Source organism: Dromaius novaehollandiae, chromosome 1 (genome assembly GCF_036370855.1).
Source record: "Dromaius novaehollandiae isolate bDroNov1 chromosome 1, bDroNov1.hap1, whole genome shotgun sequence".
NCBI classification, from domain to species: domain Eukaryota; kingdom Metazoa; phylum Chordata; class Aves; order Casuariiformes; family Dromaiidae; genus Dromaius; species Dromaius novaehollandiae.
In genome coordinates, this window is record NC_088098.1 from 216,942,197 (window position 1) to 216,956,340 (window position 14,144).

A 14,144-nucleotide genomic window follows, 5' to 3' on the forward strand; every position below is an offset into this window, starting at 1 on the left:
CACGGCCGAGCAGTTCAGGAGGCCAAGGGACTCTGCTCCGCTGCCGGAGACGTGGGGAAACATGTTCCTCCTTTCTTACCTTCTTCGACAGAAAACTAGGAGGTTTGTGGGAAGAGATTCAGAGAGCAACTTCTCCTCCAGCTGAGGACTGACCATATTCTGTCCCGAGCCTGAGAGCCCTCCCAAAGGTCTGCTGGTTACCGAGGATTTCCATCCGGCGCTGCTTTGCTTCCCGTGGGACACCACCATCCTGAATGCCAAACCACACAGGGCCTAACTCAACGCTGAGAGAGAGACACATCCTCTCACTTCCACTTGTATGCAAAGCCAGACTCATTTTTGCCTCTAGAGTTCGCAAAGGTTTTAATCTCCAAGACTGGCTGGCTGAGGAGATGATTTATTTAGATGTTATATGAATCCTTCCTCGGTGGTATCTCCTCTCCACATTAGATCTACCGAACAGTCAAAGCAATTTGGATCTGCGATGGCCACAAGCTTGCAGCTGACGGCTACGCGCGTTCTTCACACTAAATCACCGATCCTCGGAGAATCCATCACACAAACCTACACAAAGGTGAACTCGGAGGCAGCCAGGAACAGTAGTATCTCCTGGTCCTTTGCAAGAGCTACAGCTCACCGAGGTGACAATCCAGCCACGACTATTTAATATCATTTAAGTTCGACCTCCTGCCAGGACCTCCTGGAGTGGGTTTAGCCTCTCACCTACACTAGTCTTTGAAAAATAAAGAGCTCTAACTCATTATTTGCTGGATCCCTGGGAAATCGAGCGGTGGGAAGCAGACAAGCCATGTGAACCGAGCGCTGGTGTCTGCAATGGTGGGACAGGCCTAACTTCCCTCAGCCCCTGTGAGCTCCAGCCAACACGGTAATGTTGAGGACATACTCAAAGTGGAAAAGAGAAGAACATGAACCAGATGTGCCTGAAGAAAATTCCGTGTATTAACCAGAGAACAGAATCCTGCTTGATGAAGAAGGCAAAGAAAGGACTAAGCACGTGACACAGTACATACACCTCTCGCTTCCCTCTGCCAACCTTACTTGTGATGGATACAGCCCGGAGCATAGCACAAAGTCTGCAATAAGCCTAATTCCCTAGGCAGTCCCATCACTGTGTGTCCCAGTGCCTCAAAATGAGGAGAGCTTTTCTTCTTAGAAAGCCTAGGAAGACCTCAACGCTCTCCGGGACATTCCCACCGCCAGACTCCAGCCACCTACCTTCGGAGACCTACGGATCGCCCTGAAAAGTCGATGGGGAGAGGACGGGCATCTACGGATCATGATTCAGAGCACTTAAGGAGAGAGGAGACCTATGCTTTGCCTCCACAGAAGGAAATTTTCTCCAAGGAGGATCCAGAAACAGGAATGGGGAACGCTTAGAGCTGCCATCCTGCGCCCCAGCAGGTCCACGGCAACCACACTGAGACACCTAATTTCCTAGGCTGATTTTAGAAATAGCTCTTCAGCTCAATAAGGTCACCAAAGTAATGGATCCCAAGCATTATTCTCTGCTGCATTATTAATAGCTGCAGTGGAGGCATGAGCCGTTCGCCGTGCAAAGAGCCTGTGCCCTACTTTCAGGCAAATAAAAAGCATGTTTTAATGAAGGAAGTTAAAACAAAGCAGCCATCTCAGGACGGCAGAGTGCCTAGGAGGGAACACAGCCGAGGATTAATGAAGAGACACAGTATTTTTTTAAATAATTGGCATGCATCATGTCCCTGCAGCAGCATGAGCTCAGGTGCTCATTTTTAGGTACTTGAAAGGAGATTTTGCAGCAAAATTGTCCTAAATAGCCAGGCTCACTGTGAGTGTCAGCGCTCGCAACGCCGGCATTTAGTGGGGATCTTGCAACCCGCCTTGTGTCTCTCCCTCTAACAAATATTGAAAGATGCAATAGAAAAATCCCACGGCAAGGCAGAAACCGGAGCTCGGCAGTTTCGGTGAATCGCGAGCTTTATTCCCCCGCCTCCGTAGGGCTCCCTGGGCAGAGCTTTGCAAGCAACGCTCCGGCTGCCTCTCATCTATCCCTTGGAGAGGGCTGCTTTAAAATAAACTGCTGGAGAATTTAACAGGCTTTCGGGTTTAAATCTGCTTCGCTCAAACATTAGTGACTCTTCAGTAAATACCTGGCACACAGTGAGGGAGAAATCAAGGCTGGTTCTGGTTACCAATTTCCCTTCCTTCCCCCCGTGTAGCTGGACCTGGAGGGACCGAGAGGACTCTGGGCCTCTCCAAACACCTCCTCATATCTCACTACGCTTTTCTGATCGAGGCAATTACAAAGCCTGTGGCACTATATCTTTTGATTTTCCATGTGGATCCCACGGGCTTTCACCACCTTTCATGGGAACCATGAGGTCAACGAAAACCAAGGAGCATTGCCGACTTCAATGGGGCATCAGAGACCCACCTGGAGGGAGCTGCTCTGAGGAACACCTTCCAGGGTGACCAGAAGAGGGTATTCAAGCTTGCACAGAGCAGCTTCCTTCAAGACTGAGATATATTCCAGCATGCTTCGGGATATATCCCAGCAAATCAACAAGTCACGAGCAAAAGACGCTCTTCCCTTCCCACCCTCCACGGCAAACAGCGTTACGGGGCACGTTCACACGCTTCTCCTAGACGAGGAGACTCAGGCATCCAGCTTGCCAAATGCACCAGAGGCAACTCGGTCAGTAAAGCTGTTTTGCTGATTGCTTTTTCAATGATCACCGAGGATTGCTCAGTGATTAAAAGCGAAGCGGCTTCTCTCCGATTCCAAGCGTGTTTGAGGGACGGCCTGAACCTCGACAGCGTGTTCTTGGTTGCGGCTGGGCTATTTCCAGCCCGCGGTACGACAGCGACTGGTTCAATTTGAGCAAACGCTCTTCGTACCGACACAGGCAACCGGTTTTAACTCCACCACTGAAGCACAGTATTACTTCAGCTCGATTCCATTTAACACACGGAGAACGCTCCCCGCTCCGCCACACGTACACGCCGATGGCATATTTTATCGAGCTCATTTTGCATTAGCTGTCTCTCAAAAAAATTCTGAATTTTCTCCTCTGAGTCCGCTTCCTTGTAGAGAAGCGACTGCTGCCAAAGGGCGCAACGCCGTGAGGTCCCGAGCACCCGAGCCTGGGAGCGGTTTCAGGAGCTGTTAACGTGACATTTCACCTGGGGCAGAATCAGGATTGTAAAAATATAATTCAATAAAGACTGGCAGGGAGATGCAAGGAGCGGGACGAAGTCTCAGTGTGAGGAAGGTCGGAGCCAGGGTTGCCTCCACAGCCTTGGCTCTGCCCCAAGTGCCTCCACGCAGGAGCAAGCTGACCATGGCCCTGGACCATGTCTCCTATGAGACATCTTGAAATGCTGTCCAAAAACCCTATCATGATACTAAATTGTACTGATTTTGGGCAAGAGGGACATTTGTCCCCCCAAAGAGCTGAGGTAAGAATCACGATTTTTTATTGCTGCCCTTTCCTCGCTGATTTAATTCTTAGCTGTGTTATGTCAACGCAGTATTAGGTACTGGAAGATTTTTGTTCTCAATGGAAAACGATCTGTCAGCTTTCTGGACTTTCTGGCTTTCCATTTTCCGATGTGGAAATTATTAAAAGTATTTTGAATAAAGCATAAACAGGAAAATAAAAAGGAAATTTAAATGTCAAGACAGCTGTGAATGCCTTCCTGATTGCGCATTAAGCTGCGCGACAAAAAGATCTGGCGAGGGGTGACAAAAATGATCAGAGGATTTTTTATAGAAAGAAAGTCTGTAAAGATTAGGACTCCACTTCAGAAGGAAGAGTCTGGGAAAGGAACAAAAGGCTGAGTGGCACAAAGAAGATTGACCAGGGCTTTCATTTCCCCTTTCACGTAATGCAAATCTAAGGCAACACTCAATTATTTGCATTGCTCAAAAAAAAAAAAAATCAGTAACCCAAGCCTTAATTAATCTGCAGAACGGCCTGCTGCAAAGTATTGTAGCGATAAAATACTGCAAGAATCAAAGCCAGGGGAAGGTTAAGTTTATTTGATGAAAGAGAGAACACCCACAGTTACAGCAGCCGGGACAAAAGTAGGAAAAATCAAAGTCTTCGTATTCGAGTGCTTAAAAAAAGCGCTGACTAACAAGGTTTGGGGCAGATTATTCCCTAATGAACAGTCCCAAGGAAGCGGCCGATCTGGCCATTTTGGGGGCGGTGAGCCCAGCCTAGGTGGGCAGCTCGGCTCAGCTGGGGCAGCCGCCCCCCGGCTGGAGTCTCAGCCCAGGCAAGACCAACCCACCTCCTCCAAAACACAACTTTTCGGCTTTTTTCATTAAGCGCAGCAACATGGAAAGCGAAAATGCTGCCTGAGCCTAGTAACAACCTCGCATCCCCGCTGAGCAATTATCAATTAGCCATAACGCTGCTTTTGGAGCATCTGGAGTCCCTGCAAGGACGTCCCCAAGAGACCAACAGTGATGGTGTTTTTCGGTGCACAGCACTGAAGCCCCAACCGGCAAGGTGGGAAGCTGGTTCCTGACAGTAAATGCTGTAATTTCCTTCCTGATTATCCCTGTCTTCCTCCTCCTTGCAGGACCTTTCCTTGGCTGAAGCAGCTTCTTCCCCGTGCTCTTCAGATGCTCCTCGCCGAAAGCCTTTTCCCCTGAAGCCAACCCGGGAAAGCCTGGCCCGGCAACCCTCACTCATTTCTGCAGGGTCCACAGCATGTAGAAGAGAGAGAGGATTTTGAAGGCACCAAGTGCCTTTTCTAAAAGAAGCCCAAGTCTCACTGGACATAACTAAGAGCACAGGAACCAATGCTGCATCTCGCGGCATCACCCTCGGTGCTTCCCACGCAATGGGCTTGCTCCTTCCTCCAGGCCCTTCCCACCAGCTCCATGGGGACAATCCGGAGGGGCCGCGTTGGGTTAACCGGCGTCAGGTGCGCAAGAGCCTTTCCAAAACCTACCCGCAGGAGGAGACTTCGGCTCCCAGCCTCGCTTCCTACGACGGAATGAATCAAAGCCCGAAGTCTTCCTTGTGGGAGAAAGTCTTCTTGGTCCCACATCTCATGCCACTGCCACCATGCTCCTGAAAGTAGCTGCAAAAACCTGAAATCTCAGCATAACGCACATCCCTCTTGCCCCGGGCATCCTGGCAGGAAGGTGCAGAAGACTTGCCAGACTTGGCCATCCCTGGAGTTTGCCCCTAGCATCACCCATTCTCCTGCTGGGTGCCAGGGTCCTGCTCGGCTGGGTGGGCTGCAGATGCCCTTGCAGGATGGGTGGAGCCCAAGAAGTCATGCACAGAGGCTCACTGCTGCCCACCGAGGCTCTTGGACACACATGACACCCCTCCATGCAACCCTGGCTCTAGGGCTATGCCTGGACGAGTGGTTTCCATGTTCTCTCTTGGTCTTGGTCTTCTTGACTGTTTCTTCTCCATCTGGCTTGGGTTTTCCCTCTTGTTTTGCTTGCGCATTTTTATTATCTTTCTCGGTGTGTGCATACAACATCTTTGCTCAAGAGAAGGAGGATTATCCTAAAGGCTTCTCTGAGCTATCCATGCTTTTACAGTCTGGGTGGTCCCATTTCTTAACCTATTCCTGCTATCTAAGGACCACCTACGCCAAGAAAGCAATCCCATAAACCATCATCCTAGACGTCGCCTTCTCTGAGAGTATCTTTGTTATATCAGAGTTATTTGAGAGAGCTTCTAGGAAACTCCTTTGGGTTCCAGTTTCTCATGAGCGTGTAGGACATCCCAGGTAGGATTTATCCCACCAACCTTCACCCTCTCCCTGTAGGACAGACAAGCACCCAGAGGAGTCTGTCCCACCCTAAGGGACGGGCTCCAGGACTCCCTCTCCATTGAAAGACTCCCACATTTCTCTCCATTGACTACAGGGGGGGCCTAGCTGGCTAGGCTGGGCACCTAACATTTATACAGCTAAAAGTAGTTAAATCCTCCCTAATGTGGCAATTACTACAGCTGTTTAAAATAACCGAAAATTTCCTAGTGGCATGTTTTTTATTTGGAAAATTCAATTGAGCTGAAACAAAAACTTTCCAAGGGAATGTGTGGATTTCAAGAAGATTTTCCAAAGAAAAGAAAAGTATTTCATTTGGGTAAAAGTGCAGCATTTCTGGGGTTTATTTCAGTTTCTTTTCTAATACGAACTCCGGTCTCCCAAAGACGGGGACTGTGATGTACAAGAATCAGGTTTTCCTGCCTTTGCCACATGGGACTGGGCGCAATGCTCCAAAACATCAGCCCTTCTGCAAGGACACCATGGTCTTCCTCCATCTCCACCTTGGTGGCTCCCATCCTGCGTGTCAGAGCCTGAACCGCCCTCCAGCCCGTGCATTGACTCCCAGAGATGTCAAGCAGGAGATGCCTCATTTTGATGCTTTTAATTGCTCTTCAGAGGTGCTACGTCTTCTCCACTGTCTCTGGGGTGCCCGGGTGCCTCACTTCAGTGCTCGGAAGCATCATGCCAGGGACGTGATCCTACCGTTCGTGGTTGTAACAGCTTCGCTGGACGTTTGGACACATCCCTCAGTGAAAACAGAGCCACCAGTTTCATGAAGTGCCCCGTGCAGTTGACTGCTACTTTTCAAGACTCGGTTGGAAAGGCGAACATGCCAGTTTTAGCCTGACCATTTTGAACTCGTGGCTGCTTTCCCGTATTTTTGCATTTTCATCGTGCTCAGGCCGGCATGCAGAAACGCTGCTGTGTTTCCTTCCCAGCACGGAGGATGCTGCCAGCCTCTGGCCGGACCGGCTGCTAATAAAATCGTGTTTTTTTATGCTATGGGGCTCTTTTCATTTTACTCTTTCGATATGACGGCTTTCAGGGGAATTTGTGGGTGGCCGGCACACATGCAGGGTAACGACGTCTTTTCCAAGGTTTTCAGCGTGAAGAAACCGAAAGACCATTCCAGAAGCACACGAAAACACGGGGAAAAAAAAGCACAACAGATCTCTTACAGAGGCACCCGCAGTAACTGGCTTTATTCAATAACCTCGCAAAGTAACGGGGAGTTTATAAACAGACCTTCGGCGACGCGGAGAAGAAGGGTTTTGGCAGCGAAGCCCTCATTCCTGCTTCGTCAGCCCTGGAAAGCTCCCGCGCCCGGGGATCCGCTGACTTTACGGCAGCCGGGAGAGCGGGAACTTGGCGCTTGGGAGGAGAAAGGCTTCGGCGAGGCGGCCACAAAAGCCTGCTTTGTGCTGCTCTTGCAAGCACCTTCTGCACGCCAGCAACGCCGGAGCACTGCGCTGAAAGACGCCTTCATGAAAAAGTTTCAAAATCCCTCAGCTTTTTTCCTTTTTTTGAGGCGAAGCGCTCAGAATAAACACTTCAGATAAGCAAGAAGTGGTTAAATGCAAAGGGAGGGTGAGACTTTGCTTTTCATCTCAAAAGTGGGCACAGAAAGGGGCGAGCAAGAGACTTTTGGGGGCCTTCTTCGTAAAAAACATGAAAAAAGGCACCGTCCTGATTTCAGAAGCGCTTTTCCGGTCACAGCTCAGACCTGGCGAATTCTTGGATTTGACCTATGTGATCACATCCTTTAAAGAAGACTCTGATAAAACACTACAGCCCAAAACCCAGCAGCTAATAAACAGCATTCTCATCTCAGGATTGCCATTAGAAAGGATATTCCCTCTTCTTCTAATACATTCCACCGAAAATTTACTTTGGCTATAAAGCACAGAGCAGAGCTGTATTTTGCAAGTGCCGCTCAGCTCTCGAGTTTCCGCCATCCGTTGTCATGCAAAGAGGCTCCTACCCCCGGTTCATTTTCTGCAAGCAGAGACCTTAACCACGCTTTAAAAATTCGCCCGCGGTAGGAGGTTAGGAAGCGTTGCCTGCTCCTTCCAAAGGGTTGGTTCCAGTGAAGTATTTTAATGGATGTTTAACTTCAGCTAAATTACATCCTGAACGGGGGCCTAGGAGCAATCTTCTGCTCCAGAAAGAAAAAGACATCTATAAAAATGTCCAGGTTTGGGCTCAAATGCACAAAGAGCAAGCGATCCATCTAGCAGAGGAGCTCAGATATTCCTCGTTAAACACAGAACCTCGTTAGTTCGTGCTGTGTTAAAGAAAACTCATTGTGGACTCCTGGATTTTACCTGTGAGCACGTTAGCAAATACACGGGACAGGAAGATTAATCTAATCCTCTGCGTCTTTGGTTCTCTTATGACAGTGTTGTACTATTTCTTTTCTTATAGAAACCTCGTTGGAGAAGGTGGAGAAGGCTCCTGGCTTGGGCAGGGCTGGGGTGGGGGGTCCCTGTTGCACCACGGCCCTTTCGCAGGACATCTTGCCCTCGTCGACAAGCACAAGTTACTCCATGAGACCTGCTTCCGGACAACTTTGGCTTATAAATAGCGTAAGATCCTCTTCTGCCAGAATAAGAAGTATCCGCACTGGAAGTTATCATCTGCTTCATTTACATTCTCTCGTAATCCACATTAATTTTCCATCAGTCCCTCCCTGAGACAGTTCTCCTGCCTCTCTGGCTCACGTAGACGAGCTGCTCAAGCTCAGTGCGACTGCGATAGGATGCTTGGTTTTGTGTTTATGCCACCCACAAGCTCTGCCTGCTTCCCCGTTCAGGATCCATCGTGCCAGCTGGGCTCTAGCCGCGTGCACCATCTTCCAGCCTGGCCTTTCTCCGCGACCGCAGACGAGCGCGGCTGGAGCTGCGGCTTGGATATGCGTTTGGCCAAGAGACAACAGAGGAAAACAGGCAGGTACGGACAGACAGTGCCCAACGGCAAGGAAGGAAGGGAGTCTAGGCATGGACTTTCGTAATAAAAGGCGGCTAATGGAGACAGTCAAACGAAGAACGGCTTTGTGGGCAGCCACAGGAGGTTCACGTCTAGCGAGAAGAGCAGGGACAAGGGAGACGGTGGAACGGTGTGGAAGACCAAGCCGAGGTGGCAGGAAGGCTCCTGGTACCACCCAGGAGAGAAGAGACAGCATGGGTGGAAGCTCTGTGAATAATGACGAGTGGCTTCCACTTGATGCGATGCAAGAGGGACATGACACAGCTAAAGCAGAGGGCTTGGAAAGCTGTTTTTGTACTAAACCCCTGGAAGGAGGCAAGAGAATTTGCCCAAGCGAGGCACAGTGACGGAGAACAAGGCTCCAGAGATGGGTCTGAGCTGCGGATGGTGAACACGTTACCTGTCCACGTGGCTGGCAGGACGGTTCGGAGGGACTACGACAGAAAGCTGCAAAAGAGCATGTGGCCGGTGCGAGAAATGAAGAGCGCTCTGCTAGCCATGCTGGCGTGAAACGGCTTGGGAAAGCCCAGGGAAAACGAGACTTTAAGGAGAAAACTGTGGCTGATGCTGTTACAGACAACATCAAGGCTAAGGGGGAACAGTTCCTGCGCTTGGCTGGGAAGAGAAGGGCAGCGAAGGCAAGGCGATCTCAGGGCAGAAGACACACAATATTCAGAAAATATTAAGAACTGTCAACGTGCAGATATCACAGTGAGTGGACTGTAAAAATTCCTGGGATTAGTTTTAAGATATGATTAACGGCTGAAAAGTACTTCTTCACGACAAGGAGAGACATTCCCAATGTATGGTGCAAAATTAGTGGCAGCGTTGGCACAGGGAGCGCTTAACACTAATTCCTTCCCAGGAAACTATTTGCTGACAAACACACGGAGACCGCGGGGTTCGGTACACCGAGCAGCACAAGGTAAAGCCTCCTGCACCCTTAAACACGTTATCTCCGTACGCAGACTCGGTTTTACCTGGGGCATAGCCAGGGCTGCTGGTTGGATACATGTTTGGGTTGTAGGCTGGGGCAGCAGTGGGGTATCCCGTCGGATAACCTGCAACGAGAAAAGGAGAGAAATTATGTTCTACAACAGCAAGCGAGAAAACAGGATCCCTGAAAGCAATAAACTGTGCAAGCAAACAGGCCATCGGCGTAGCCGAGATGTAAAGCACAAATGTGCTCTCCAACAGCCGGGGCGCATGAACGAGCTCCACGGCCTTTCGCTTGACACGGTCGGTATTTAATCTTTATTCCCCTGGAAAGCGAGGACGATACCCACCACGCAGAACGCAGGCGTGTCGAAGGCTTGCTGAAGAAAACGACCAAGAAAATACAAGCGCCGAGTGCAGAAGTCTGCTATGAAAAGCCACAGGCTACACTTGAAGGTTTTCCTTGGCTGCTTGCAGCCCTGTTAGCTTGATGCGTCACAGACGCATAGTGAAAAAACCTGGGAAAGCACAACTGCTGGTCCGAGGAGGGACCCAGTTTCCAAGCCACCTGGAAGGAGCGCACCAGACACCTCATACCATCTGAAGCCACCACGTAACACGAGCTTTTAATGGGCATTTTAGGAAAGCGTCTTCGGTTTCCATCATCTTCACTCAGATCGATCACAGGGAGTTCAGGGGAAATCATCTAAGCAGTCAGCTGCAGAGAAGTTTGGGCAGCTGGCACCCAAGCAACCTTAATAGCACATATGGTGGACCTAAAAGTCATTACGTCCGTCCACACGCCATGCAGGCCTCTTGCTTCGGACTCTACCTGCCTCGGAGGTTCTCGTCTCCCGTGAAGACCACAGATGACAATCTCTGCGCATCGGTCTGCCCGCCTTTGCTTTTCTTCACTGCCCTCCTTTCATTTTTGGGCAGTTTTACCGACTGAATATGGTAGTAGTCAAATAACTCCGTTCTTCCTTACATGCTTCCTACATAAATCTCTCCTACAGACCAAACGGGACACGTTAATCTTGGCTTCCTGCTGCCAAGTTTGGCTTTACTGGGCTTGGAAACCGCACTGCCGTTTCCCCTGTTTATCCACGTATCGACCTGGCCTCCAGCCCAGAGGCAGATCCCGGTCGGTGGCACACAGAGTGCACCCTCAACCGCGTCTCTACGCCAAGCAAAGACTGGAAAGAGGTAATTAGCAAAAGATTCACACCCTCGCGTTTGTGCTTTATTAAATAAAAGTGAGCGCGGGGCTCTGCTCCCCCTTCCCCAACAGGAAGACAAATATATTACAATCCCTCCCTCTCGGGCCCGAAACTATATCATTAATCTACTCTATGCAGGTCTCCAAAACCTGGCACCCAGTGCACAGCCTACGACCGCAGGAAAATTTTAAAGTTAATTTGAATACATCTAATTCAACAGTCATGACCACTGTACTGGAATAAATGACTGTATGTTCTACCCTCTCATTTTCATCAGTGATATATTTGGCGTCTAAATCAGGTTACTTAAAAATTGCTGTAGTCAATGCTGGATAAGCAGCAGTTTAGCGGATTTTTATTTCAGACTGTACATAAAACCATGCTGTCAATGCGTTTAGGAACATACAGCATTTCAGCAATCAAGAAGCTCCTCGGAAAGTTATTTGTAGATTCAGTGATTGCGAGCCGAACATTAATGATGAAGATCTCAAAGCAAAAGTGCCTAGTCTCGGGTTCGTTAGCAGATAACCATCTCCTTCGCCAGCACATTTACTGCTCCAGGGTCCTCCAGCGGCCCGTTCTCACGTCGTTCCTGTGACCTCCAGACCATGAAAGGCACCGAAATGTCAGCACTGACACCCACGTTTCACAGAACCACAGAAGGGTTGAGGTTGGAAGGGACCTCTGGAGATCACCTAGTCCAACCCCCCTGCTCAAGCAGGGTCACCTAGAGCACCAGGATCGTGTCCAGATGGGAATCACAGCCTGGCCCAGTGCCTGGCCCAAAATGCATGGGCTCCTCCATCCCTGTCTTCCTTGCCGGCCGCTGGGCATCCCCTTGGCGGGTCAAGGCTGATGGGACATCAATTGCTAATGGATTATGGGCGATATCTGGACGAAAGCCTCCTGGGGCATCCATTATTTTATGTCTTTGCTGCAGGTCAGTCCCCCAAAATAGGTCCTGAATCCCTATGTACTACTGCAATATACCTAATGGTTCCTAAATCAACAGAAAATGAGGACACACACGGTCCCGTGTGACACCATACTGCAAAAGTTTCAGTTGTGCCCATCACCAGCATTCACCAACTATCAACTTCAGCAAAGAAAACTCTTTTCTACTCAGACCAAAATTTTCACTGTTAGCTTTATAAGTAAAAAACGAGCCTGAAATAATCAGGCCACTTTGCTTTAGGGGCTTGGGGAGGGGTCTGTACAGGAAAATGTGGCTTTTGGTAATGTTTTCCATACAGGCAGTTATTCAAAGACTTCACGGCTATTTCAGGCAGATGGAGACGACCCTGTATTTACACGTCTGCTTTCTCTTTTTTGGATTTAACTTCTGCTCAGTAGGGCTGACTCTTGCTTATTGTGATAGCTTTTGTTGTTTTGAAAGAAAGTTATGGACATTTTCGGAATAATTCTGTTTCAAATAACTACCATTTCTACCAAAGAAGCTTTAACAGCTTCAGACGTGAAAAGATGCAGCCAGCCCTGCTCTGCGCTTTCTTCCACCCTGATCACATTAACCTTGATAAGCCCTGACCTCCAGCAAGAAAAACTGTCTTTTCTAGTTTAAGGGGAAACGGGGATGGGGAAGGTGCAGGGAAATCAATGTTGATTTGTTCTTTTCTGGACAGACCAAAAAATAAGAAGGTATCTAAATCGCTTGTAATTTGGACCAGCGGAAACGTGTTTGCAAATCTTCTGCATTCACAAGTCACTAGGTTTAAAAACATATGAGCCATTTTTATACCTTATTTGCCTACTTGTTTTTGAACCATTATGATCTATGTTTGATGGCTCTTCACCACCAAAACGACCACGAACCAACTTGCTCAAGAACGTCAAAGCCACCGTTCCCATGACGGCAGACCCAGGGGTGTAAGAAAAAGCGCTGAAGCAGCCTGGGTCCTGCTTTGGCTTCTCCTGCCGACGTCCTACATGACCTCGTGTAAGTCCCTGTCCCTCCCCGTGACTCTCCTCCCTTCCTGCCGCATCTGCCTTGTCTCTTTACCTCGGATCTGCAAAAATCACACAGCGAGCGGGACAAAACGCTTGGTCCTTGTTGAGTGCTAATGACCTTCATGGGCTTCCTGCTGGCGACATGAACATCTTAGGGACAGAAAATGTCCTTTATTTTGTGTTTGTGTAGCTCTACGCATAACGCGACTCTGTCTCTGCTGGGGCTCGGGGCCTTATTACAGTAATGATGCAGGAGCTCAGAAAATTAGACGAAAATATATTGAGTAAAATTTATTAGATTCTGCCAAAAAGAAATCAAAAGTTGTTTTCTTGCTTTATTTTAATTTAATATCCTCTCCAGAATCAATAGAAGCGGAAAACCCAATGCTCATTTAATACGCTCCCCAAGGAAAGTATACTGCACTACCGATCTGAGAAACACTGGCTAAACCAGCTTAAAAATTATGATGCAACGACTGGCTGTGTAAAACGAAGAGCACTCGGGGTGCAGCACTTACTCACGCATGTATTTTAAAGCTGCCTTTAATTTGTCCTGTATTTCTAAACGCTCCTATAAAATTATCAGCAGCTCTGCTCACCACCGTACCGGTCCATGCAATGCTGCTCTTGAGTGATGGCTTTTAGGGTACGAGTCCTAATTGCCTGCTCCCCCTTTTTAATGTGCACACCTTGAGGAGTCGCACGGGAAAGAGTTTGGGAGACAAATTATAAAGAGCGGCACGTACGGCCTCCAAATGTTTTTAAGCAACAGCTTTGTTTAGCCCCGTCTCCATCATGATTATACTCAGAGCACTCATAATAAAACACTTTTAGCTTATATATCCAGCTATATATTTTATTGCTTACATGCAAGACAGATGTGCTTGTAACCGTATATACAAGCACACCACAATCCAGAAGTGTTTGGATGGTGCATTGAGGACATCTTTTTCCACCCTCACAGCCTTCTGGGATAGTTTGTGTTCCCAAACTCCTAGCCAGCAGCAGGTCCTAGGAGGCCACCGCCGTTGTTGGGCACATCAGTACGAGAGAAACGCTGCACAACGGAGGAGGAATCAGAGGACAGGCAGAAAAAAAAGGATATGTCAGCAGGTACTGGGCTGGCTGAAGAGGAGAGGCTAAACCGTGTGACAGCTAGCGGGGCGGTAAGGATTAAAGAGTTGAATAGGCAGCAGCAGAGGGAAAGGGCTTATTTGGGGTCATTTGAGGATT

The 14,144-nt window shown here is 48.9% G+C and overlaps 1 protein-coding gene across 1 annotated transcript in view; it reads right to left on the reverse strand.

Annotated features, from left to right (window-relative positions):
- FAM168A (family with sequence similarity 168 member A) overlaps nucleotides 1-14,144 on the reverse strand; it is a 168,130-nt gene that overhangs the window by 8,020 nt on the left and 145,966 nt on the right. The window contains exon 4 of the mRNA XM_064505235.1: nucleotides 9,771-9,851. Within this exon, the coding sequence (XP_064361305.1) occupies nucleotides 9,771-9,851 (81 nt within the window). The remainder of the gene's footprint in view (nucleotides 1-9,770; nucleotides 9,852-14,144) is intronic.